Source organism: Pogoniulus pusillus, chromosome 2 (assembly GCF_015220805.1).
Source record: "Pogoniulus pusillus isolate bPogPus1 chromosome 2, bPogPus1.pri, whole genome shotgun sequence".
In the NCBI taxonomy this organism is placed as follows: domain Eukaryota; kingdom Metazoa; phylum Chordata; class Aves; order Piciformes; family Lybiidae; genus Pogoniulus; species Pogoniulus pusillus.
The window spans coordinates 8,050,458-8,075,407 of NC_087265.1; the positions used below are offsets into that span (position 1 = coordinate 8,050,458).

Consider the following 24,950-nt stretch of genomic DNA (forward strand, 5'->3'; position numbering starts at 1 on the left):
TTCCCAACATAAATAACAATTTATGAATGGATGTTCCCACTTAAAGTCTTCTTACTTGCATGTTAATTCAGTAAAGTTTCTAGTTCGAGGTAGCAAATATGCAATTTCATTTAATTGTCAGCATGCAGATTGAGAAGGTGTGATTTGTTTCAAAAGTGTGTTCTTTTCTGCAGCAGTAGTAATGCCTAAATCTTAGTCAGCTAATGAAGGATTATAAACACTATATAGCATCAGGCAAATGCTAAATGTACTTTTCATGCACTTTAAAAAAAATAATTCTGTGCACATAATCCATAAATCCTACTGAGAATTTTAGAATGAATAGTTGTATTTTAACTAAATACAGCTATTAAATTTATTGAGGGAGGAGGGGTAGAAATAGAAGATTCAGAATGCAAACTATATTGCATAGAAATGAGAAATAAATAACTACTTTAGAATAAAATGTTAAAAAAATATGGGTTTTAACATAATGAAAATCAACTCTGGTTATTCCATCCTACCTTCTCTCAAATAACTATGTGAGCTAAAATGTCCTGGACTAAGTTTAATGATCAGGTCTCAAGAACTGTGGGTGTGCAGCCTGGAGAGGAGGTTCAGGGCACACCTCATTGCTCTCTACAACTACCTGAAGGGAGGTTGTAGCCAGGTGGGGTTGGTCTCTTCTGCCAGACATCCAGGGACAGAGGAAGACACAGCCTCAAGCTGCACCATAGCAGGTTCAGGTTGGATGTTAGGAAGTTCTTTCCAGAGAGAGTGACTGGCATTGGAATGGGCTGCTTGGGGAGGTGGTGGAGTCCCCATCCCTGGAGGTGTTTGGAAAGAGGTTGGATGAGGCACTTGGTGCCATGGTTTATTTAATTGAGGTGTTAGGTGACAGGTTGGACTTGATGATCTTGAAGGTCTTTTCCAACCTGCTTCATTCTGTGATTCTGTGAATTCTGCTGCCTTAATTTTCATGTCTGCTGCCAACACTTGTGAATACATCACAGAATAGTCCACGTTGGAAGAGACCTCAAAATATCATCTGCTCCAACCTTTCACGGGAGAGGGTGCTAAAGAGTCTCATCTAAGTTGTATGTCCAACCACATCTTGAAATCCCCTGGTGACAGGGACTCTACCACATCCCTGGGGAGGTGGTTCCACTGAATGATTTTCTCACTGTAAAACATTCCCCTCTTTTGTCAAGCACATTTGATGCCAGTGTCTAAGCTACTTCTACAACAACGATATATACAACACATGCCAGGTAGATGTTACATTGTACTATAACAAAAGACATTTAGATACCACAGTGTGTACTTGGTGTAAGAGCAGATGGTGCTGTTCCAAGAAAAACTGCAGGCTGGGACTCAGGACATAAGGCAGCTGGCGCAGAGCTTGGGGTCTTTGCTACTTGCAAATTAAGCGGGGTGGAATGAGCTGCAAGACCAATGGAAGAGCTCTTCACAGAGGATGAAGTTTTATTCAGTTTCAATGGAGTTTTTTCTCCCTCTGTATCTGTATCAGATTCATCTTGATCTTTATCATCCTCATCATCTTCATCCTCGGACCCTTCTGTATCTGACTCAGAATTACTGTCAGACTCTGTTTAAAAATAGAAGTGTGGCAAAAAGCACATTATGAATTTACAACTTCATAGCAAATACATTTGAGTTCTAACACTCACAAAGTCTTTTGTCTTATTAAGCTTTTCCAACTTCAGTTTTTTTAAATAGTATCTCTGGAGTATGCATTTAGAAAGTTATCATTATTCTATCTAAACTTAAAAAAATAACTACAAACATGACAGCATAAAGTAATTCTGTGTGATAATGCCCTGTTGTTTCAGATGGAATTCTTTGGTTTTTCATGAGAAGAGACAGAAACTGCAGCATAGGTAGAATGAGCTTCCCCCTAGGACATCCCTCTTAAGCTAGGCAGCAGCTAAACACTGCCATGGGAAGGGCACTTCATGGGTCTTGTGATCCTGTATGAGCACAAAGCAAGCATGGAAACGGGTACAGACTGAGAGATGTCAGAACCAGAAGTGTGGCAACCTGGGAACAGCAAGAGTTAAGGGGTAGACAGGGTATGGAACGTTAAAAAACAAGGTTCGTATAGGGCGTGCAGATGAGAGGGGTAAAGAGAATAATGAAGGTGGTTCTGGACCCAAAAGATATCAGCACACAGGGGAATAAGGAGTGGCTGGAAACACACAATCAACACTTCAGAATAGGTCTTGCCTTTCTGAATTGCTTAAGAGCCTTTAAAATAGTAATCTGAATACTGCACAATCCCCTACAACTATCCTGGGCATTTTTCTCTGATCTTGCTCGTTAACTACCATGCTCCCAAACAAAGCCTAGAAACATATTCTTCTTGCCACTTTTGACAACTTGAAGGCCTTTGTTTATTCCCTCTCTAGTTAGAGAAGCCAGTTCTGAAGATGGGCTCTTCCTGCCAGAACCATCAACCAGCCTATTCCTCCATCCCCATCTTGGGCACCTTGCAACAGCAGCATTATCTGAGCCGCAGGCTGCATGACTGATCTGGAAGGTAGGTTTCTGACAACCTTTCTAGAAGGCTGTGGAGGCATCCTACTAGGACAGCTGAAAGTATACTTTTCATATGCCCAAGTATCAGAATATCCAAAACGTGATTCTGGACATGGCACAGTGGAGGACTGGAAGATGTGTGCTACTTTCCAGGGCAGCTGTAGGACATTGCACAGGCTACATGGCAAATACATGTTTTCAACACTCAAAAGTTTTGCTTTTTCTATTAAGAAAAAAAAAAAAAAAGATTAAACCACCTGATTGGCTATCATCAGAATCATCATCTTCATCATCCTCATCTTCATCTTCATCGTCGTCATCATCATCGTTTGAGTCATCAGAGTCTTTACTGCTGGGGGCATCCGAGTCGACCCCTCTGAACTGCTCCACTGCCAGTTTGGCAGAGTGAAGGCGGTGCTGTGTTTTCGCTGCATTTACTGCGTTATTGCTGGCTGGTTTCTCCTTTCCTGAACTGGGTAACACAGGAGAGGTAGAGGCCATAACAGGTGTCCGGTTCCCAGCTGGCTTTTTCCCACAGGCGCTCAAGTTTACTGGCAAAGAAAACGGGGTGCTACTAGAAATGGCTACACTTTCATTGATCTTGGTCTGGGATTTCAGTTTTGTGGTAAGTGCAAGAGGTGCCTCCTGGATGACGCTCTGAATAACTCCATTGGGTTGGTGATTACCTAAAAGTGCATTTGTCAGGAATGGATTAGAATGGTTGTTTTCCAAGGATGTGAGTTTTTGATGAGCTGGTGAACTAGATGTTGGTTTGGGGCTTGACAGAGCTGCAATAACCTTCTTCAGGTTCTTAGATGAGTCCTGTTTCTTTAGCTGTGCTGCTGGGAATGTCTGTTTATATTGTTCCTAAAGAAATAAGGAGACAGAGGAATGAAATAGGGATTAAAATATTCAGGCAGGTGAACTCTCTGAAATCTTAAACATCTGCTAAGCTATTTTTATCAGGTTAAATGTAGCAGTAGCTGTAAGAGAAGAGATCAGCCACTACAAGTTAGGTGAGGCTCTCATTATTTTCACTGCAGTTCAAGCTGGAAAAGATAAACTGAACTCAAGATAAAAGTGATCTAAATTATGTAGGGAAGCTTCTTCACTTGCTACATCACTCTAGACAGTGATTTTCATGAAGATGTTAAGCATCTTGAAAAAAAGAAACTTTAAACAATGCTTATATACTGGCATAGGATAAAACCCTGCTTTTCACTCATATAAAGTATGTAAAAATCTCACTAGAGAACACAAAACTAGCTTTAATAGTTTGTTCATTTTAAAGCACAAGGAAAACACAAAACATTAATGGCTGCAACGTTAGCAGGAAACCCAGAGAGGGCTCTTGGCACAGAAAACTTTTGTTAGAAAGAGAGAAAAAGACCTCTCCCAGAAGTGCTGTGATATGCCAGGCTTTTAACTCTGAAAAAGTAGCACATGGAAGTTCTTCAGGTAAAACTTAATCAGTAGCGGCTCAGAAATGCATGTCAAGCTTACAACATCTCTCAACTTAAGACTCTTCCAAGGAAAAAGGAAATACATCATCTTTGGTAGAAAAAAAATAACACAGTGGATAAATCAATTTTGAAATACTAAGTCAAATGCAAAATATTCTTGAAGTTACAAACATTTGAGGTAGAAATTATGAAAACCTATTCTGTGATTGCCAGCAAAGTTCTGAAGACATCTAACCCCTAAATAGGTGAGGTATCATCAGCTAAAGGCTCAAAACCTAAATCTGACAGCAGAAGTCTCTTCCAATAGCAAAGATGTATGTTTTCATAATGAACATTTATTTAACTATTTGAAGTTGAATCTTAGCTAAATCTTACAAACTGGAAGGAAAAACAGTATTGATCTTCTGGTTAAAGAGGATGGCCCCATCCTCTTCAACATCTTCATAGATGACCTGGATGAGGGCATGGAGTCAGTCATCAGCAAGTTTGCAGATGACACTAAGCTGGGGGCAGATGTGGCTGGGTTGGAGGGCAGAAGGGCTCTGCAGCGGGACCTTGACCGCCTGGACAGATGGGCAGAGTCCAATGGGATGGGGTTCAATAGCTCCAAGTGCAGGGTGCTGCACTTTGGCCACAACAACCCCATGCAGAGATACAGGCTGGGGTCGGAGTGGCTGGAGAGCAGCCAGACAGAGAGGGATCTGGGGGTACTGATAGATACCCGCCTGAACATGAGCCAGCAGTGTGCCCAGGTGGCCAAGAGAGCCAGTGGCATCCTGGCCTGCATCAGGAATGGTGTGGTCAGCAGGAGCAGGGAGGTCATTCTGCCACTGTACTCTGCACTGGTTAGACCACACCTTGAGTACTGTGTTCAGTTCTGGGGCCCCCAGTTTAGGAGGGACATTGAGATGCTTGAGTGTGTCCAGAGAAGGGCGACGAGGCTGGGGAGAGACCTCAAGCACAGCCCTACAAGGAGAGGCTGAGGGAGCTGGGATTGGTTAGCCTGGAGAAGAGGAGGCTCAGGGGTGACCTTATTGCTGTCTACAACTACCTGAGGGGTGGTTGTGGCCAGGAGGAGATTGCTCTCTTCTCTCAGTTGGCCAGCACCAGAACGAGAGGACACAGCCTCAAGCTACGCCAGGGGAAATTTAGGCTGGAGGTGAGGAGAAAGTTCTTCACTGAGAGAGTCATTGGACACTGGAATGGGCTGCCCGGGGAGGTGGTGGAGTCGCCGTCCCTGGAGCTGTTCAAGGCAGGATTGGACGTGGCACTTGGTGCCATGGTCTAGCCTTGAGCTCTGTGGTAAAGGGTTGGACTTGGTGATCTGTGAGGTCTCTTCCAATCCTAATAATACTGTGATACTGTAAAAATAAAAGCTATGTGATAAAATACTTTTTACAGTCCTCAGTGAGGACTGCAAGTTAGCTGTGAATCAGAGTTCAGTTAAGTACTCCTTACTTTAATAAAAATTTGTCTTGGTAAATGCCATTTTAAAAACATTTTTATATAGAGAGCCTCAGCAACTCTAAAATGTTGCAATTTTGTTTTCTTCTACTCCCCATTCAAATCTAATGGTTAAAAATTGCCACCTGACACCATAATTAATATTGACAAAGCAAATAAAGTGAGAACCTACAAAGAGTTTTTGTCAGCTACAGAACTGTTAAGACAGACACGTCATAGACTCCTGATCAGTGCAATGGAGAATCAGATTGATTACAACGGCCACAGTAAATTTTAACAGCTGGCAAGTACATGAATATCTCTTCCTGTCTTTAAAGTGCAAATAAAACCCCAAGATTAAATGGAACTTGTTTTTTAAAAGGGCTTTCAGCTATGTTGTATAAAATCATGGTGAACATAGGAAATTTTAACTACTGTGGCTTAAAACTATCACACAGAATCACAGAATTATTGAGGCTGTACTTAGACCTCTGAGATCATCAAGTCTGGCCTATGACCTAATACCACCACACTGACTAGACCATGGCACTAAGTGCCACATCCAATCTTTCCTTAAACACCTCCAGGGACAGCAACTCCACCACCTCCCTGAGAAGTCCATTCCAGTGTTTAATCACCTTTTCCATCAAAAGGTGCTTCCTAACATCCAAGCTAAACCTCCCCTGGTGGAGCTTCAGGCCATGCCCTCTCATCTTGGCACAAGTTGCCTGGGAGAGAAGAATCTGACCCCCAGCTTACTACAGCTTCCCTTCGGATAGTTGTAGACTGATATAAGGTCCCCCTTGAGTCTCCTCTCCTCCAGGATCCAACTCGAACCAAAGAAATGCCACATTGACATACTAGACATGGAAAGTATTTAATTGGCATTCTAACTGAAACTAGGAGAATCACAGGAAAAATACCTCAGCCACACAATTTACCCATGAGTACTTCTCTTATTTTAGCTGCTCATTTTCCTTAGGAGATGCAAGGCACAATCTTTTGCTACCTGTTGCTCCCACCTATACACTGATTGCTTCAACAGAGATGTGAAGTTCCATTACATGATGAGCATGAAACTGCAGCCTAGCATTATGTGGCAGTGAGTTGTGTGTGTGAGCACATCATGCATGCATGAGGCTGTGCCTATGTGCACGTGCACCTAGATGACACAGCTACAGAACAGTTTAGGGCATTTGCAAAATTGAAGCATAGTATTTGCTGCTCTTAAAAGAAAAAATCAACATAAATCAACCCCCAAACAAACCTAACCACCACTCAAAACATACACAACCCACAGAAATTTAGTTCATTTACATCATTTGGGTATCTGTATCCACTTTAAAAACACAGGAAAAAAAACACAGTATGAAAATAAACACACACATATTATTAAAGCATTATATTTAAAGGACCTGGGTAGCACAATGTTGTATCTTCTTAAGCAGGCAATAGAGGCTACATATTATTTAAACCCAGTCTTTTTTTCACTCACCCGTTTCGATCTTACATCGCTGGTCAAAGAGATTGATTCTTCAGAGGTATTTTTATTCCCTGCTTTGAGAAGATCAGGGGAAGGAACTATGAGTTTTAAATAGGTTTCCTTTTTGGCTTGATGTACCAAAGACAAAGGTTTCACATTGGGCACCAATCCCGTAGACTGTATTACACTTGTGTGTTTGTTCACAGATTCCTCCTTTGCCTGAGAGCTTTGGAAAATAATTGGAAGCTGCTGTGACAAAACCTGAGGCTGCTTCTGCTGGGACTGGAATGATGAGTGAGTCTGAGAATCAGACACAAGAGGTATCTGCTGGTGTGTTCTTTTCTCTTGGGACTTCTCGTGTGGTTTTTGTCCATCACTTTTCACATCTGTTACGCCACTATGCATTAGCACCTGTAAAATATGCATTTTTGACTGTTCAGTCAACACTGAAAGTTTCTTTAAAACAAAAAACATCATCTGCTCTCCAAAACTTCTATACTATTCTTAGCAACACATAAGCAATAATATTTTTTTAATCAATCTTGTCATATATTTATGATTTGCTTTTTGTTTTTTCCCCAGATAGCTTTTGCATGGCAAGGGAATGCTTAGTAGAGAGGCAGCACAAACATGGTTGTTTTAAAATGTATTTTCAACTGTACCATGGAACTACTGAGGTTGGAGGAGACCTTTGAGACCACTGAGTCCAACTGCTCATCCAGAGCTTGCAATCACCACTGCTGCTAAGCTACTACCACTAAACCACATTCCTCAGCACCACATGTAAGTGTCTTTTAAATACCTGCAGGGATGGTGACTCCACCACCTCCCCGGATGGTTTGTGACAGTACCTGAGAACCCCTTCAGTGAAGACATTTTTCCTAATGCCCAACCTGAACCTCCCTTGGCACAGCTTGAAGCCATTTCTTCTTGTCCTGTCACTTGTTACATGTGAGAAGACACCAACGTCCCACCTGGCTCCAATCTCCTTCTAGCAGGTGATGAGGTCTCCCTCATCTCCCCACTTCCCCTAGCCATTCCTCCTAAGACTTGTGCCCAAGGCCCTTCACCAGCTTCACTGCTCTTCTTTGTACACACTCCAGCTACTCAACATCTTTCTTAGAGTAAGGGGCCCAAAACTGAACCTAGTTCTTAAGGTGTGGCCTCACCGGTGCCATGTAGTAAACCTAAAAGGATACCTAAGATTTCAACCTTGTCACTCTAATAGCTACCAGGAAAAGTAACCACTCTGCTAGGACTAAAGCAGCTGCCAAAGCAGTAGCCATGGAAATATAAATTCCCAATACACTTGCAGCACACAGCACTCAATTCCTGTGCATTTCTCATTTCATTACAAAAATCAACAGTCTATCACCTGTTAAAACTTCCAGCCCATAAAAGCCAGCAAAACACACAAATGAACAAACAAAAAGAGAGCAAAAAATCCTCAAGAAATTCCTGAAACAAACCCAGAAAGAACATTCTTAGCATTCACTACCATGTAGTTAAGTAATTGCTCACCGGTACTCTGGGGTGAGCAGCTTTTCACATGCCACTTTGCGTGACAAGACTGGGAGCAGCACAGGGGGTGTCATACCTTGTTCTTGGTTTTCTGATGTGCTTCGTTTTCAGAATCAGATTCATCATCTTCACTCTCTTCAGCACTCTGGTCCTCCTCCTCTTCATCCTCCTCTAGATCATCAGAGTCACTACTACTTATGCCTTCACTTGAGGTATCCGAAGAGGAGCCCGAATCACTGTCGGTGTTACTAGAGCTTTCCACTGCTTTTTTCCTCGGCTTCTACCAGGAAGATGAACACTCTGTTAATGGTTTGGCTTTAATCTGTCACACCATATTGCATAAAACAACAAGTATCATAGGCAATCTCAAGAAGTTTGGGTTAGATGAGTAGACAGTGAGGTGGGTTGAGAACTGAGTGAATGACAGAGCACAGGGGGTTGTGATCAACGGCGCAGGAAACTACTGGAGAGAGCCCAACGGAAGGCCACGAGAATGCAGTGCCTCTCAAGAGAACAGGCTGAGACACCCAGGGCTCTTCAAAGGCAAGACTGAGATGAGGTCTTCTCAATGCATATAATGAGAGACCCAGAGCTCTTCAGCCTAGAAAAGGCAAGACTGAGATGAGGTCTTCTCAATGCATAAAAATATCCAAAAGGCAGAGGTCATGAGGATGGAGCTGGGCTCTTCTCAGTGTGCCCAGTGATATGACAAGGTAAAATGGTAAGAATTACAACACCAGGAAGTTTTACTTGAACTTGAGGAAATTCTTTACTTTGAGGATGGCATAGGACTGGAACAGGCTGCCCAGAGAAGTTGTGGAGTCTCCTTCTGTGGAGACTTTCAAAACCTGCCTGGGTATGTTCCTGTGCAACCTGATTCAGGCATGCCTGCACTGACAGCCTAGTTGGACTGGATGATCCCCAGAGATTCCTTCCAAACCCTATCATTCTATGAATGCTGTGCATTAAACTGATCCACAACCTTTGAATGTAACTGACTGTCTTTGCAGAAGGCTAAAGAAGTGCTTCACAAGATGATGGAAGACTGGTCACAAGGTTCAGCTAAAGCATTGTTCTGTTACCATGCATGGGCAGAACAGTTGGCTTCACTACATTTCAAACCAAATTTAGGCCCAGAAATCAGGTCCAGCAAACCTCAATAGGAAGTACTGCTTCGAGGAAAATTCAAACCAAAGGTTTATTGCAAACTGACTTAGAACAAGACATACTGGATTCATCATTTACCTTTCAGTGACATGCTAACTGCATTTCTGCTTGTAGTTTCACAGTATGTGAGCTTCAGCCAATGTACAATTTTTAAGACTGAAAAGAATATGCTCATTAAATTGCTTTTGGGATTTGCTGCTGAAAAATGGTCTGAAATGTGCTGAAAAACTCTGACAAAGATTATAGTCAAACTCTTGGAAAGAACAAATTTGTAGACCAGAATAGGAAAGTATTCATCTGGTTATGAATGGGATAGTTAATTTTTTAATAGTAGCTCCTATGGTGCTATGTTTTGGAGAGTGACCAAAAGAGCATTGGTGCTACAGAAACACGTTGGTCATTCCTGAGCAGCACTTGCACAATAACAACTGTTCTGTTCCTCACTCTACTCCACCAGTGAGCATTGCTTGTAACTTTCCATCCTTCCCAGATCTTCTCTCTGAAACCAAGGAGAGGCTGAGGGAGCTGGGGGTGTGCAGCCTGCAGAAGAGGAGGCTCAGGGCAGAGCTCATTGCTGTCTACAGCTACCTGAAGGGAGGCTGTAGCCAGGTGGGGGGTGGCCTCTTCTCCCAGGCAACCAGCAATAGAACAAGGGGACACAGTCTCAAGTTGTGCCAGGGGAAGTATAGGCTGGATGTTAGGAGGAAGTTGTTGTCAGAGAGAGTGATTGGCATTGGAATGGGCTGCCCAGGGAGGTGGTGGAGTCACCATCCCTGGTGGTGTTGAAGCAAAGCCTGGATGAGGCTCTTAGTGCCATGGTCTGGTTGACTGGCTAGGGCTGGGTGCTAGGTTGGACTGGATGATCTTGGAGGTCTCTTCCAACCTGGTTGATTCTATGATTCCATGGGAAAGGACACAGCTGGGACAGCCGATGCCAAATGACCCAAAGGAAGTTCCAAACTGTAAGACATTGTGTTCAGCAGTAGAACTGGGGGAAGAAGGAAGGGGAAGATGTTCAGAGTTAGTGCATGGGTCTTCTAAAGCCCTGCTTTCCTGGAGAATGGTGAACACCAGCCTGCTGATGGGAAGCACTGAATGAATTCTCTGGTTTGCCTGCATGTGCAGCTTTTGCACTCTCTGTGAAATGGCTTTTAGGTCAAATGTGAGAAAACTTTGTGTCTTGACCTTCGATTCTCTCCCCATCACACTGGGATGGAGTGAGTAAGCAGCTGTGTGGGGCTGAACTGCCCACTGCAGTTAAATCACAGCAATGGGACCAAATCTACATCATGAAAAGGCTGTGAAAAGAGCAGGAGCTGTGAGTGGATTAGGTCTCATCTACTTGTCAGCTAGTTGGTATCTGTATTAATTTAAGCAAGGTTCTCTGAACACAGTAATACCTCATATCACACTTTCTGCATACCATCACATGTATTGCTTCACTGCTGGGAAACCTGAAGAATTTAAGTCTGCTTATTTGGATTTACTGCTTCACTGCTCAGTTCAGAAAGGTGTCAGTTGAAAGTATGAATGAGGGACAATGACCTGAACGTATGCTGACAAAAAATAAGCAATCCAAATAACTGGGCCAGTAGGCCCTTTGTTGCATTGCTGGTGTCCTTCATTTTTAAGTTTCCTCCTGTCCAGCGTTTGACACAGGTGCAAAATTCTCTTTGTGAAAGTTAAGATCATAAAATGAAGGACAAGACCACAATCTGAAGCAGTAGAAGTAACAATGCCTCCTCGAATTACATCTCTAGCATTGGACTATAGTTTTTTCCCCTTTATGGTTCTCTATTTATCTCTGTATGTGAAGAGGGAGCACTAAAAATCACAAATATTGAGTTTTGTTGCAATGTTGATGAAACAAATCTTTGCAACAGCAGCTTCTGAAGAGATGCATGCAAAAGTCTGGTGAAAAAGCAGCAGCTGACAGGCTTACTTAGCTGACAGTGTTTACTTCAATCGTCAACACTAAGACTTTTGCTGCCCATCCCCCTTTTACAAAATGTGTTAGCTGCTGAATCTTGCAACTTTCCTTCTTCACACTGTAGACAAGAACGTAAGAAAATCCCCACACCAAGGAGTCAGAAACACATCTATGAAAAAGGAGCAGCAAATACCAAGCAACATCCAACAACTAAGTCTGATTCACAAACAATTACCTCGAGTAGGAAATGGGACAGCTAATTTTGACATAAAATCTAGTATAACTTTTAAGCAATCAGATGCTTCAAAACAAAGCAGTCACCTAACTACCTTGTGAAACAAATGCTTCCCAGGGAGTTTTTACTTCATAAGCAAGTAGAATCTTTTGACATAGGTAAAACCAACACAAAGAAGTTGAATTAGTAGGATTCCACAAGAAAGAATGGCAAATTAATAGCTTCAGGAAAATGCAATGATAGGGAAAATTTACATTTGTGTATATGAAAGGATTAATCATGAGGAAGAACTTTCTATCAAATCCAGCATGAAACATAAAGCACCTGGGCGTTGAGGCAAAAAGGTGCCACTAAACTGGACAGAGACTAAACCAAATAATATGAGCCAGGAGGAGAAAGAGATAACTGTAAAGAAAAATAACTCTGTATAGACATTTAGAACACCAAAAAATACTTGAAAGAAGTTCTAAAAGCTTGCTGACACAAAAGGAAATAAGAGAAGAAAAAAATACAGACTGAAGAGTGAGTTTTAGTTCATTTGTAATATACTAGAAGGAAAATAAAAGAACATTCTGATGATACAGGTAAGATAGGCAGATATTTATAGGCTATAAAAAGTGTATTGTTTAAAAAAAAAATACTAAAATGCTTCAAGAAATACACCCAATAAAACTTTATTACTAAGTTATATTTTACATGCAGATTTAATTCTGACTAGTTCCTCTACTGGCAACGACACAGTCATAAAAGTTGAAGCAAGAGTGGGTTCAATTAAAGTAAATTTCGTACTTGATTTTGGTTCAGTAACTTTAACAAATCTGCTGGATGGTTATGCTAATTGAAAGCATTCATTGCTCAGAAAGCTATCATCTAGATTCAGTAAGAGTACCAAGAACAGCAGTCTGACCTTAATGACTCGGTGAGATAGTCCCATAAAAAAGTGGCTGAAGTGATAGTTGAAAATATTTTAGTCATGATTTCAAAGCGATGAAGTTTGTAAAGGAAATGCAAGATGGTAGTTGCCAGCAAGAAATGCTGAAAGAATGTCAGGACAGTTAATAACCCAGTGTCCTGAGCCTAGTTCTGGAATCCAGATAAGTAAAAGCCCCAAGAGCAAGATCTCAGAGAGGATTCCTATCTCACCAGCTGCCAATAATGGTAGGGGACTTTTTCCACACCAGGAGAGACTCTAGTTCACCAGTTAAGCTTTTTTCCTTGGAGACTGTTGCTCTACCATTGCCAAAATCCTGCTGACCTTCCTTATCCTAGGAATTACTCATGTGCTCAAGAGAGGGGCAGTCAGTTCTATGGTTCTTTGGTGAGGCTGGAGCAGCACATTCAGATGAATGATTATTTCTAAAGCAGTTCTATCTTGGCCACAAACAGAGCATGCTTGAAAGAAGACAATTCAAGTCATCAACACAGTGACTATAACACAGCAAGTAAAAAGGTAATGCAACTACCAAATTTTACATGTAAGAAGTACTTTATGCGTAGTATATCAGACCATCATGATGACTACTGTCTTCAGCAAAACACTGTTATGCTCAATATAACATGAATATACAGCGATGACTGAGGATCTGGCACAATTTTAAACTCATGGTTTGGACAGATTGAGGTTTCACCCTTTGAAGGGCCACATACACACCTCAGAGAAGAGAAACTGGATGAGAACTTTGAGTAACTACATCTTTAAAGATCAGATGCTTCTGTCAATTCAGAAGATTTTTTTCCCCACAGACTACAGTAAAAAAAATAAATTCATGTAATACAACTTTGCCATCAGACTGCACTTCAGAAGTCCCTAAGATCTCAAGGAGGCCTAGAAAATAAACAGGGGAGGAACTTTTTAGGATATCAGGTAGTGACAGGACTAGGGGGAATGGAGCAAAGGTGGAGGTGGGAAGATTCAGACTGGACATCAGGAGGAAGTTCTTCAGCATGAGAGTGGTGAGAGCCTGGAATGGGTTGTCCAGGGAGGTGGTTGAGACTCCATCCCTGGAGGTGTTTAAGGCCAGGCTGGATGAGGCTGTGGGCATCCTGATGTAGGGTAGGGTGTCCCTGCCCATGGCAGGGTGGTTGGAACCAGATGATCCTTGTGGTCCCTTCCAACCCTGACTGATTCTATCTAAGATGGTAGGAAAACAGAATTAGTATTCAATCAAGAAGACAACATTGCACAAAAAGTAACTAGAGTTTCATCAGCTGCAAAACAGGTTTGGTATCAGTTTTGCCTTTAAAAAAATTTTGGTTTTTATTTATACCAAACTCAAAGGAAAATTACAACTAGGGTTATGATTGAAGAAATACCAGATGAGAATCATAGAATCAACCAGGTTGGAAGAGACCTCCAAGGTCACCCAGTCCAACCTATCCCCCAGCCCTAACTGTATACTAAGAGAATGAAGTCCTAAAGAAAGGAATGTTGGGAGAAGTATAAATGAAATGTTTTCAAATAAACTGTGCTCTTCAGAAAGAAAGGAAAATGGGTTTGAAATCAAAAAAGATAGTATCACTTATACAAGGCCACCACAAAATACTCCATCTGCCTATTGCTCTCTGCTCATTCCTATGCCTTCATTTCCAGTTGTGTCTTTGTCTAACATACTGATATAAAAAATATTCTTTTATTTGGGGTTATTATAATTTTTTTAAATCAAATCTCTTGATGATCCTATTTTGGGGTCCTCTCTACATAGAGAGTTATCTGTATATTTTGTTTGGAAAAGTTTGTTAAAATCATTACACTCATCAATTACCTCAAAAAACTTCAGGAGACAAGAAGCTAGGAATAAGGGTTAGAGAAACATCTAGAATGATGATCTATCAAGTAAGATGAACAACAAAACACTCCACTTGGATATTGAACAATTACTACAAAACACCTGGAAAGTAAAACTAATGACAACCTGAAATGTATCTGCATTAGATGGCTTAGATGTTAAGTTACAAAACTAAACAAATTTAAGAGAGGAGGTATATTAATTTAATAAATTGACTTAATCCACTTGAATAAATTAACTTAATCCATTAAAATCAGTACCCACATACAAAAAGGACAGAAAAATCTATACTTAAAGACAAATGGTAATACGAAGGAGAAGATAACATTGCTGACAAAAGCATCCTGACTGAAATCTGGGGAAGAGGAGAAAGGCAAGATGTGACATTTTCAGTGATAATCATGTTAACCAGTAACTAGCTTAACCAGTTCTGTTTTCTGAATAAGGCAAAGAGCCAGCAAGTGAAGAGAGAACACCATTTTCATTTACATGCAGTACACACTTCTGGGAATGTATTTGAAGATACTAAAAAGCAGTAATTTATGTGGTACTCTGTGTAAGACCTTTAAAAATCAGCAGTGCAGAGACATTATCTGGAAAAATTTCACCTCTCAACCATAAAAACAAAGTTTATATTTCACACAGACCTCCAGGATAAAAGAAGCATTTTAGAAACAGTAATTACTAGAATCTCACCTTGATAAAAGTAAAAATTTCCCAAATACCTGTAACTACCTCAACAGCTCCACAAGCTGTTTACTACTGAACATGAAGAAAATTTGCTTTTAATATCATAGAAACATAGAATCAACCAGGTTGGAAGAGACCACCAAGATCTCCAGTCCAACCTAGCACCCAGCCCTAGCCAGTCATCTAGACCATGGCACAAAGTGCCTCATCCAGGCTTTTCTTGAACACCTCCAGGGATGGCGACTCCACCACCTCCCTGGGCAGCCCATTCCAATGCCAATCATTCTCTCTTCCAACAACTTCCTCCTAACATCCAGCCTATACTTTCCCTGGCACAACTTGAGACTGTGTCCCCTTGTTCTGTTGCTGGTTGCCTGGGACAAGAGACCAACCCCACCTGGCTACAGCCTCCCTTCAGGTAGTTGTAGACAGCAATGAGGTCACCCCTGAGCCTCCTCTTCTCTGGGCTAAACAACCCCAGCTCCCTCAGCCTCTCCTCATAGGGTTTGTGTCCCAGGGCGCTCACCAGCTTTGTCACCCTTCTCTGGACACATTCCAGTATCTCAACATCTCTCTTGAATTGAGGAGCCCAGAACTGGACACAGCACTCAAGGTGTGGCCTGACCAGAGCTGAGAACAGGGGAAGAATAACCTCCCTTGTCCTGCTGGCCACATTGCTCCTGATGCAGGCCAGGATGCCATTGGCTCTCTTGGCCACCTGGGCACACTGCTGCCTCATCTTCAGCCTACTACCTACCAGCACCCCCAGGTCCCTTTCTTTCTGGCTGCTCTCAGCCACTCTGTCCCCAGCCTGTAGCGCTGCTTGGGGTTGTTGTGGCCAAGTGCAGAACCCTGCGCTTGGCCTTGTTAAATCTCATCACTTTAAACCCCACATTGCTACACAAACATAACAAACCATTTTGGTGCTAACAGCTATTTCTATGCAGATACAAATGTCAACTGTCCTTTCAAAAGATCAGCCTCTCATTTAAGAGCTTTGAATGTAATGCCATAACAGAAAAGAGACAACATTATGCCAAATTTGCTCACAAAGTAAAAATATTAATAAGTATTTTCAAATAAAAGTGTTTCAGCCTAAATGGCTGCCAGTTGGAAATTACTCCCTTAGCTTCTCTTCTGACAGTATCAATTTCCCAATATTCCATTTCCTGTGTCTTGATTAAGTAGTTTGATTGCAAGTGTAGCAGGTTCTTGGGTCCATACATAAGGTTTACTAACTCCTTGAGCTTATGTTGTTCATATCAGATAGCTACCTAAGTTTTTAAGTGAATAGATAGGTAATTACTCTTAGAAAAGCATTTTTCTTTTAATGACTGAAAAAAAACACAATTTGCCTCTGAAACTTTCTGTATTTTTAAGTTACATTAAAACACCATTAAACAAATAGAGTTTACAATAGGTTGCAATTACAGATGTTTACGCTATGATATCACACTGTCAAATACTGGTGCTAAAATAATACACTTTACATAATAATAACTTATTGAATATTGCTATTAACTAGTGGAATTAGTGCTAATGGTACCTTTTGGTTCATAAACATGTGAAGAAGCAAATATAAACAACCCCCAACCAAACCAAACCCTCACATCAAAACACAAGAAGCCCCAACACAAGAAAGAACTTTGAGAAAGACAAGGGCACAGATGATGCTCTAATAAACAATAGTAAGAAAATCCTAAAACATTTTGTACTGGGAGAGAACACTTCAAAATGCTACTGTGTGCACTTACCCTGTTAATTTTTTGTCTGAATTTTAAAGATCTTTTTCTGTATATTTACCTTGTCTTTGATTTTGTCAGCTCTGGTGTCCAAAAGCTGAACTTTGCACTGCTCCTGGTTGTATTTGCGGCCTCCTGCTCCTGAGGTTATAGCCTTTACTTGTCCTGCAGATGTTGCAATACTCGTGGATAACACAGATGTGCTGACACCAGATACTGCAGTGGTACTGTTCCCATTCAGTGATCCATTTATACCTTAAGATGACAGATTTACAACGTGAGACTTGAGAGCTTTTTAAAGTAGCAGACATGTTCTTTGAGACGTTCCAGTCACACTAACCCTGCTTCCATAAACACGTAACCAGACACTACACTGCTCACAGGTTACTCCCAACATATGCTGAAAATTCAAGAACCAAAAGCCACTTTGATTTGCTCATGGAGTTATTTTAATTACAACATGCATAGTATCCATGATCTAAAGGACAAACACATTTAATGATGTGTAAGAAGGAAAAAAAATGCAACCATCCCATCTTAAGTCCTATGCTTGATTTAGTCAGGGGCAAAAAAGAGGATTTTGAAGAAAGAAGACAAATATATATATATATATATATTCCAGTAAATATCTCTCAGAATAAATTGTTTACAATTTTGAAGTATCAGTCAGCTCCAAAGGAAAATCACATACAATCCAAGACATTTCATGAGATTTGCAGTGTGTAAAACAAGGTAGAAGGGAAATTGTGGGAATGTTATTTGAAATATCCACATTCAAGCTTGCTCACTTCCTTGTCAGGAAGACTGTTGCTTTCTGAGAAAAGATCCTTAACCAGGCAAAACTGCTACTCTGCAATCCTGGAACTATTTCCAGATTGATTCTGAAATGCACATCAGGGCTTAAAATCTATCAAAACACCACCACCCCTGCCCCCTGCCTCAAAAGAAAAAAGAAACTAAAAAAAAAAAGATGCCCTGTACATTACAGAATTGAATATACTGAGTTGGAAGGGATCAAGTTCAAATCCTAACTCCACAGGTTAGAACTTCCAATTACAGATCTAAGAATTTTGTCCAAATGATTCTTGATCACAAGACAGGCTTGGGACTATGACCACTTCCCTGATGAGATTGCTCATGCTCTCTTGCTGAGCAAGATCTTCCTAATATCCAACGTGAGCTTCCACTGCTTCATCTTTAAACCATCCCCTCTCATCCTGTCATTGGACACCAGAGGGGAGAGTAGCAGCTCTAGTTCTGCTCCCTGTCATAAGGAAGCTACAGAGAGCAATGGGTTCATACTCTCAGCCTCTTCTTTTCTAAGCTGAACAAACCTAGTATCACACACACATATTTGATCTCTTCAAAAGGTGAGCAGTGCCACTGCATAAAACACTAGTGTGCTAGTTAGAAGCAAGCTGGAATGTTTTGGTAAAAGAACTTGATAACAGGCAGTGGAATGAAAAACATGGTGTCTCCTTCTCTCACAGTCACACTGAGAACTCCGGGAAGAAGTAAACTTTCTCCATTTTGTCTTTCACTTCTGCCTTTGCCTTCAGACCTGGTCACATCTCATTAACCTTGCTCCTACTAACCCTGCTCCCTAACCTCTTGGCTGCACCTCTCTTCTTCCTGAGAACTGGGGTAAGGTTGAGAGGCCTGGGGGAGGTGTTGGGGTGGTTTGAAAGCCCCTCCTGGGGACTCAGGTTTCTGGGAGGGGAGTTGTGCTTTTGTATTGTTTATCCTTTGTATATTTCTGTATATAATTGTATATAACTGTATATATTGTAAATAGCTGCTTGTAAATTCTGCTAGCTGTAAATAAATTGCTTCATCTATATTCCCAGGGTCCGTCTGAGTTAGCTGGGACAAATACAAAGTGTGGGGGGGCGGGTAAGAGCCCAAACCATCACAACTAGTTTGAAATGCAAGAAAATGTTCTGATGCCATTGGCCTACCTCCATTGAGGCTTCAAAAAACCCCCAAACTTCCTTACTACTCAATCTCATACAAACTGCCTAATGAAGAAGAGGTTTTAGAACTATAAGCAGAAAGAGTATTTCATTACTGTAAGCCCACACTTGTATGTCTCATGCTTAGTTAAGAGAATCAATTTTTACAGAACTGTCTAGGAATGGGAAGAAAGAATGATGTAGAATGAACATCTTGCTGTTAATTCTACATCTTTCTATGTGTGCAGAAGTTCAGTAAGATATAACTTTAGCCTCTAGAACTTTAGCCGTTACCTTTTTCTGCGCTGCTCCAACTATTTTTTCCTGTAGCTCTGGAGTGAAACGAAGCAGAATCGTGATTCTGTGCAGGAGGTGCAAACAGTGGTGGAATTCCCAGCAGTGGTGGGAAAAACGCTGCCCCGGGACGCGAGTGCGTGTCTGCCGCTCGCCACCATTCTGCACCGCAAAGGAAACAAAACCAAACTTCAGTTGTTCTGATCATTAAATATTTCTGTGAGCGTGTTATATGCGTTCAAGAAACTGGGATGTCTTAGCCATAAAATCCAGGGGTGGCGCAGAAAGTGTGATTTTTCTGTTATCTCTTTCCCAGAATGCCTACATCTCCCCTCAATAAAGGAGCAGCACGAGCTGTTGGGCCACTTCTCTCCCTGCTCCCTTCCAGGCGCAGGCTCCCTTATCTCCTGCGTGAAGGGGAGTGGGGCCTGGTGCTGGCAAGCTGAATTTTTAGCTGCGTCATCTGGGCCTGGTGGGAAAGGAAGGGCAGGGAAGGGAAGGCAGATATGGGGGGGGACATATGAGGTCTGGGGTTTTGGCCGGACGTTGAGGCTTAGGGGATGGTTGTGGAAAGCTTTGACATAATGAGGTTCTGTGGTAAGCCCAGATTGAAGAGCTGGGCTGAGGGTGACAACGGATTTGTGCATGTTGTATGTTTCTGTGCTGGTTTATATAGCTGTGTCATGGAAGGTGGCAGAGCCCTTTTGCAGGCCCCATTTGTGCACAGGGTTGTGGCTCACATGAAGGCCAGCCATCACAAAATCAAAACACTGCTTTCTATCTGCTATCCCAGCAGCTACAGAGCCTCTGAGAAGATTTCTCCCCCAGAGGGGCAAAAGGTAAACATAGCCTATGTTTTGGAGTAAAAGACCTTGGTTCCCATCACCCGACGAACATCTGCTGGGGGCTGACCCCTGGGAGGTTCTACAGGTTGTTTTTAGTAAGAATTGTCCAATTATATGAATTAATTATAACTTTGTACCAATCTGTAAAATTAACCTGAGTCTGCCTGAACTGGCTGAACACACCTCCTTTGAACACTATAAAAATGCTGCATTTGCCTTAATTGAGCATTCCCTTGCACCCCTCTTCCGACTGGTACCCTGCCTGCACACGCATCGCTCGGCATTCGCACCGCAGCACTAAAGTTACGGCCAGCTCAGGACGGTACGGCCGCGCCCGACCCTTGTCAACTTCGGAAGCCAGCGCTCAGCACAGCCCGGATTTGCAGAGGCTCGGACAATGCACCTTAAATTCATAAATACTCTTAAGACTCTTCTCTGAACTGCATTTGGACAGTGAGTGTGCTAGTTAGAAGCAAGCTAGAATGTTTTGGTAAAAGAACTAGATAACAGGCAGTGAAATGAAAACAATTGATGTCAACTTCTCTCACAGTCTTGCCAAGAACTCTGGGAAGAAGAAGTAAACTTTCTCCATTTTGTCTCTTCTTCTGCCTTTGCCTTCAGACCTAGACACATCTCATTAACCTTGCTCCTACTAACCTTGCTCCCTAACCTCTTGGCTGCACCTCTCTTCTTCCTGAGAACTGGGGTAAGGTTGAGAGGGCCAGGGGAGGTGTTGGGGTGGTTTGAGAGCCCCTCCTGGGAACTCAGGTTTCTGGGAGGGGAGTTGTGCTTTTGTATTGTTTATCCTTTGTATATTTCTGTATATAATTGTATATAACTGTATATATTGTAAATAGCTGCTTGTAAATTCTGCTAGCTGTAAATAAATTGCTTCATCTATATTCCCAGGGTCCGTCTGAGTTAGCTGGGGCAAATACAAAGTGTGGGGGGATGGGTAAGAGCCCAAACCATCACAGTGAGTAACTGATAAACATTATTTAGAGACTGAATAATCTCTCAAGACTCAAATGAACTCTCTTAAAATCACAGACTCTCTTCATTTTAGCCATTCTGTATTTTAAATTGCAACCGCGAACCAAGAACTTAGGTGGGATGGTTATAAATAAGTTTGGGGAAGGGAATTTATAGTGTTTTAGTAATAAATCATTTAAACTTTTTTATACATCGGCCTCGCATGTTATTCCCCGAAATTCCCCTAAACTCTGTTCCACGACAAGCTGTGAATAGTACTTCTATTTAAATGGAAGTTTCCAGTTCTTTCCAATGCTGTGTGGAGCACCTTTTTTGGGAGGTGTAAAAGAGCATCTCTCTGCTCCCTGAACTATGAAAAAGCATGTGCATGATCTAGAGCAGCTTTACTTCTTTTCCTCAAAGAGAACAGAGTTGTACTTCATTTCACTTACTCTATTCCAGGTGATGTGTATAGCCAACATTTCTTTATACCTTCAGCTCAAGTTTAAAGATACTGTACTTCAGTTCCAAGTTTGCTGAACTTAGCTTAAATTATCACACTAAAAAAACCCACAACAAAACCCCAAAACAACAACAACAAAACAATCTCATTCATGCACCTTCTTCCACAACTGATGTCCATGCACAACTAGTAATACTAAATGTTAGTTACCATCTGCTATGCAGCTCAATCATGAAACATCACAATTACCTCTGGGAGTTTTTCCTCCAAGGAGCCAGTAACAACCCTCACAGACTGCAGTTGTGATTTCTTAACGATGTTGATGAGCAACAGTAAACTGTGATGTTTCACAACATTTTGAAGAAGGATCAAGTGAAAACATCCTTTGAGCTTGTGAAGTTTACCAACTTCTTTTTTCATCATCCCAAAAAGAAAGGCTTTAGACTATATTACTGATGATTACCTTAAGCAAACCATGTGCTACATAAGCAATTACTTAATGTGTCTAGGAAAAAAAAGCCATCGATTTTCAAACATGCATTTAGAAACATGGAAGAAATAAAAGTGGAAGCAAAGCCTTTTAACAAACTGACATTCTTCATCTTTCTTATTTAATGAAAACATCAACAGTCTGTCTAGTAATTAATTCTAATTTTTCCTTAATTTTCCTATTTTAGTCTTTGCTCTTTAAGTTACTGACTGCAGATGCACTCTCTGCCTAGCAAGATTGTGTATTAAGACTGCACTCGTTACATTCTTGACTTACTTCAAATAGGCTAAATATTTTTGAGCACAGCTCTTGAAATTCTTCTAACCACTACACAAATAAATGATTGAAAATATTACTCCAAAGGGCAACAAACATTGCAGCACTGCTGGTCTCTTAGTAACAAGGAATAATAACCAAATGCCTTTGTGACAATTATTGAACTTCACCGTGCAATATAAGGCTATCAATAGAGCCAAAATGAAATAAATACTTAAATAATGCCTTAAAATACAAAGCACCAATGGATCAACCAGCAGAAATGCAAAAATAACATGGTATTTCTAAGGTAATGGTAATGCTAAAGGCATTCCAACTCACACAGCAAATCCAGAGAACTGCTTAGGGTGACAGAAATTACTATGCGTTTCCCTCCCTTCTGTGCTCTTTAATTATTACAGTGCTAGCAAAGTCTGCCTTCTAAATGCCTTCCAACACCAAACTCCTTGTACAGATGACTCCAAACTACCTGTAGGCATAATTTTGTGACACTGGTGAACATCCCTCAGTGTAAAAATCTGCAAAGCATGGAAAAGGCTGGAAGTGGCTTATAAATACACATGTAACAATCATGCACTCACATAATTGGTTTAAAAAAAACACAAGGCCCCTCATTTAACATCAAAAGTACCTGTTCATTTAAATGAAGAGCAAAGCACTGGCTACCTTAATATTTCAAAGGATATAAAAAGGCATCTCAATAAACTCTGAATATGCTCTCACAGAAACAAATACAAAGGTAGCAAACATGAACACAATTACAAGGACTCCATCTTTAACTTTCCTTCATAAATCATAAGTTAAAAAAGAAGTAGCTGTGGATTAGTGTTCTTTTTTTTTAAGGGGAAAAAAAGGCCATTTTTAAAAGGAGATTGACAGAACTGCACACTACTGAAAAAGCTGATACATAATTCCAGCATAAACACTGCAGATGATTAACTTCAAGGAGTAAGAATAGGCGGAACGCAGACAGAGCGCTGACCTACTAAGCTGTATTTTGCAAAGTATCAATCCCATGACAGCTCTCAGTGAGACTTGCTTTAATCTAAGAACTATGAGGTGCTTGGTGCTTCTTTTCCAACGTGCCTTCCTGTTTTCAGCAATGGGTGAACAAGAAAGCGAGTAATGTATCTGAGTACTTGACTGGAGTGCTTCAATTATTCAGGAACTAGGGCTGTATCAACCAATTAAATTAACTGTATATGATATATTCCATAATGGTTTGATACAGGTGCTTTGTCTGTTTGACCTGGGAACATGCCAACATAATTTATCTGTAGTGCAGTCTCGCTGGCAAAGCATAAAGACTCCCAATCCTAACTCTCCAGGCATCGTGGGGACCTGACAGGGCATGTAATCAAGTTTATTGCCAGACTGCTTAATAGACTATTGATTGCTGCAAAGCAAATAAATAGACGAATTGGGATAAAAAGAACCTCTCTAATATAATGCATAGATTTAAAATGATGCCTTTACTTTCTCTTAGTAAGAATAATAGTTCATTCTTAAACAATTTTATTAGATGCTAGAGAAGGTGAAGACAATTATAAGATTGAGATGGGTGGACATCATCAGAATTGTTTTTAAATATCAGAGAAATGAGTATCATCTCAGTTTAGAAACAGACTGGGATATAAAGATACCAGTCTAGCTTGACTACAGAGTATCTTGAAAAGTCAAGAAAGTTTTGACTCTGGAATTGCTGTTCCAGCCACAGGTCACTCATGAGAAAACAGGCTTTGGCTGCCTGACAGCATAAATACTTCTGTGAAGTCTCCCTAGGACAGCGTATACCTTTTCAGAGGGGTGCAACAGAAACCATAGTGTACTGTGTCAGGTAGAGAAATAGACACCCATAAATAAAACTGATGGGACACTACTGATAGTAAACTACATTCAAGCTTGTTTTTAGAAATACAAAGTGTCCTTGAGAAATATTTATGCTCTTAAAAGACCAGATGCAGCCAGGCAAGGGATTTGACCATGAAAAAAAAATAAAAAGGAAGCAATCCCTGAATACTGGGAATTACTATCAGTCTTTAGCACCTGTCACATAATACAGTCTTATTATTATTAATAAAAGTTAAGAATAAAAGGTTGAGAAAAAGAATACTTTGATATTCTAATTATAAAACTGGGAGTTTAGTGTCTTTAATACATTGTTCAACTGCTTTGGTCTTACTGTATTTTGTTAGACCAGATACATACCCTATATATAGTCCAAACATATACCCTATGCATACACAAAGCAAAGCAAAGGCAGCAAGGAGAGGTAAATGAGTCACATAAATCCTCAGTTTGGAACTGTGTGTTTATAAGCCATATGTAACAGAACTTCCCACCACTTTCTGGGAACCACCAGAGAGACCTATTTCAAATGGCATGAGCTAGTGAACGTAAGATACAAAAGTCTTTTGGACATGTGCTTGGTTGTTCTGATCAGGTTTAGTTATATTTTTTTTTCTGGCTGTTTTTATAGCAATTAAATAGTTGAGCTGTAATTCTTGTTATGTTGTGGTTTCTATTTTTCTTCCCAAGGAAAATACACACAAGAAAATACAGGCTGCAGTAGTGCACTCAGTACCCACAGTATGAGGGCAGAAGAGTTTTTTTGGTTTGGAGAACACAATCTCTCACGCTCTACTGCAAGGACCAAACAG

At 41.0% G+C, this 24,950-nt stretch overlaps 1 protein-coding gene across 15 annotated transcripts in view; it reads right to left on the reverse strand.

Moving 5' to 3' along the window:
- Nucleotides 1-24,950, reverse strand: part of BAZ2B (bromodomain adjacent to zinc finger domain 2B) — a 142,467-nt gene that overhangs the window by 51,026 nt on the left and 66,491 nt on the right. For 14 of the 15 annotated variants that reach the window (XM_064155448.1, XM_064155549.1, XM_064155541.1 and 11 more), the window contains 6 exons: nt 19,245-19,406; nt 17,060-17,253; nt 8,525-8,728; nt 6,940-7,338; nt 2,796-3,405; nt 1,292-1,588 (listed from right to left, as the gene is read on the reverse strand). In XM_064155448.1, coding sequence (XP_064011518.1) covers nt 1,292-1,588; nt 2,796-3,405; nt 6,940-7,338; nt 8,525-8,728; nt 17,060-17,253; nt 19,245-19,406 — 1,866 coding nt within the window. The remainder of the gene's footprint in view (nt 1-1,291; nt 1,589-2,795; nt 3,406-6,939; nt 7,339-8,524; nt 8,729-17,059; nt 17,254-19,244; nt 19,407-24,950) is intronic. The other variant, XM_064155482.1, reaches the window with a different exon arrangement.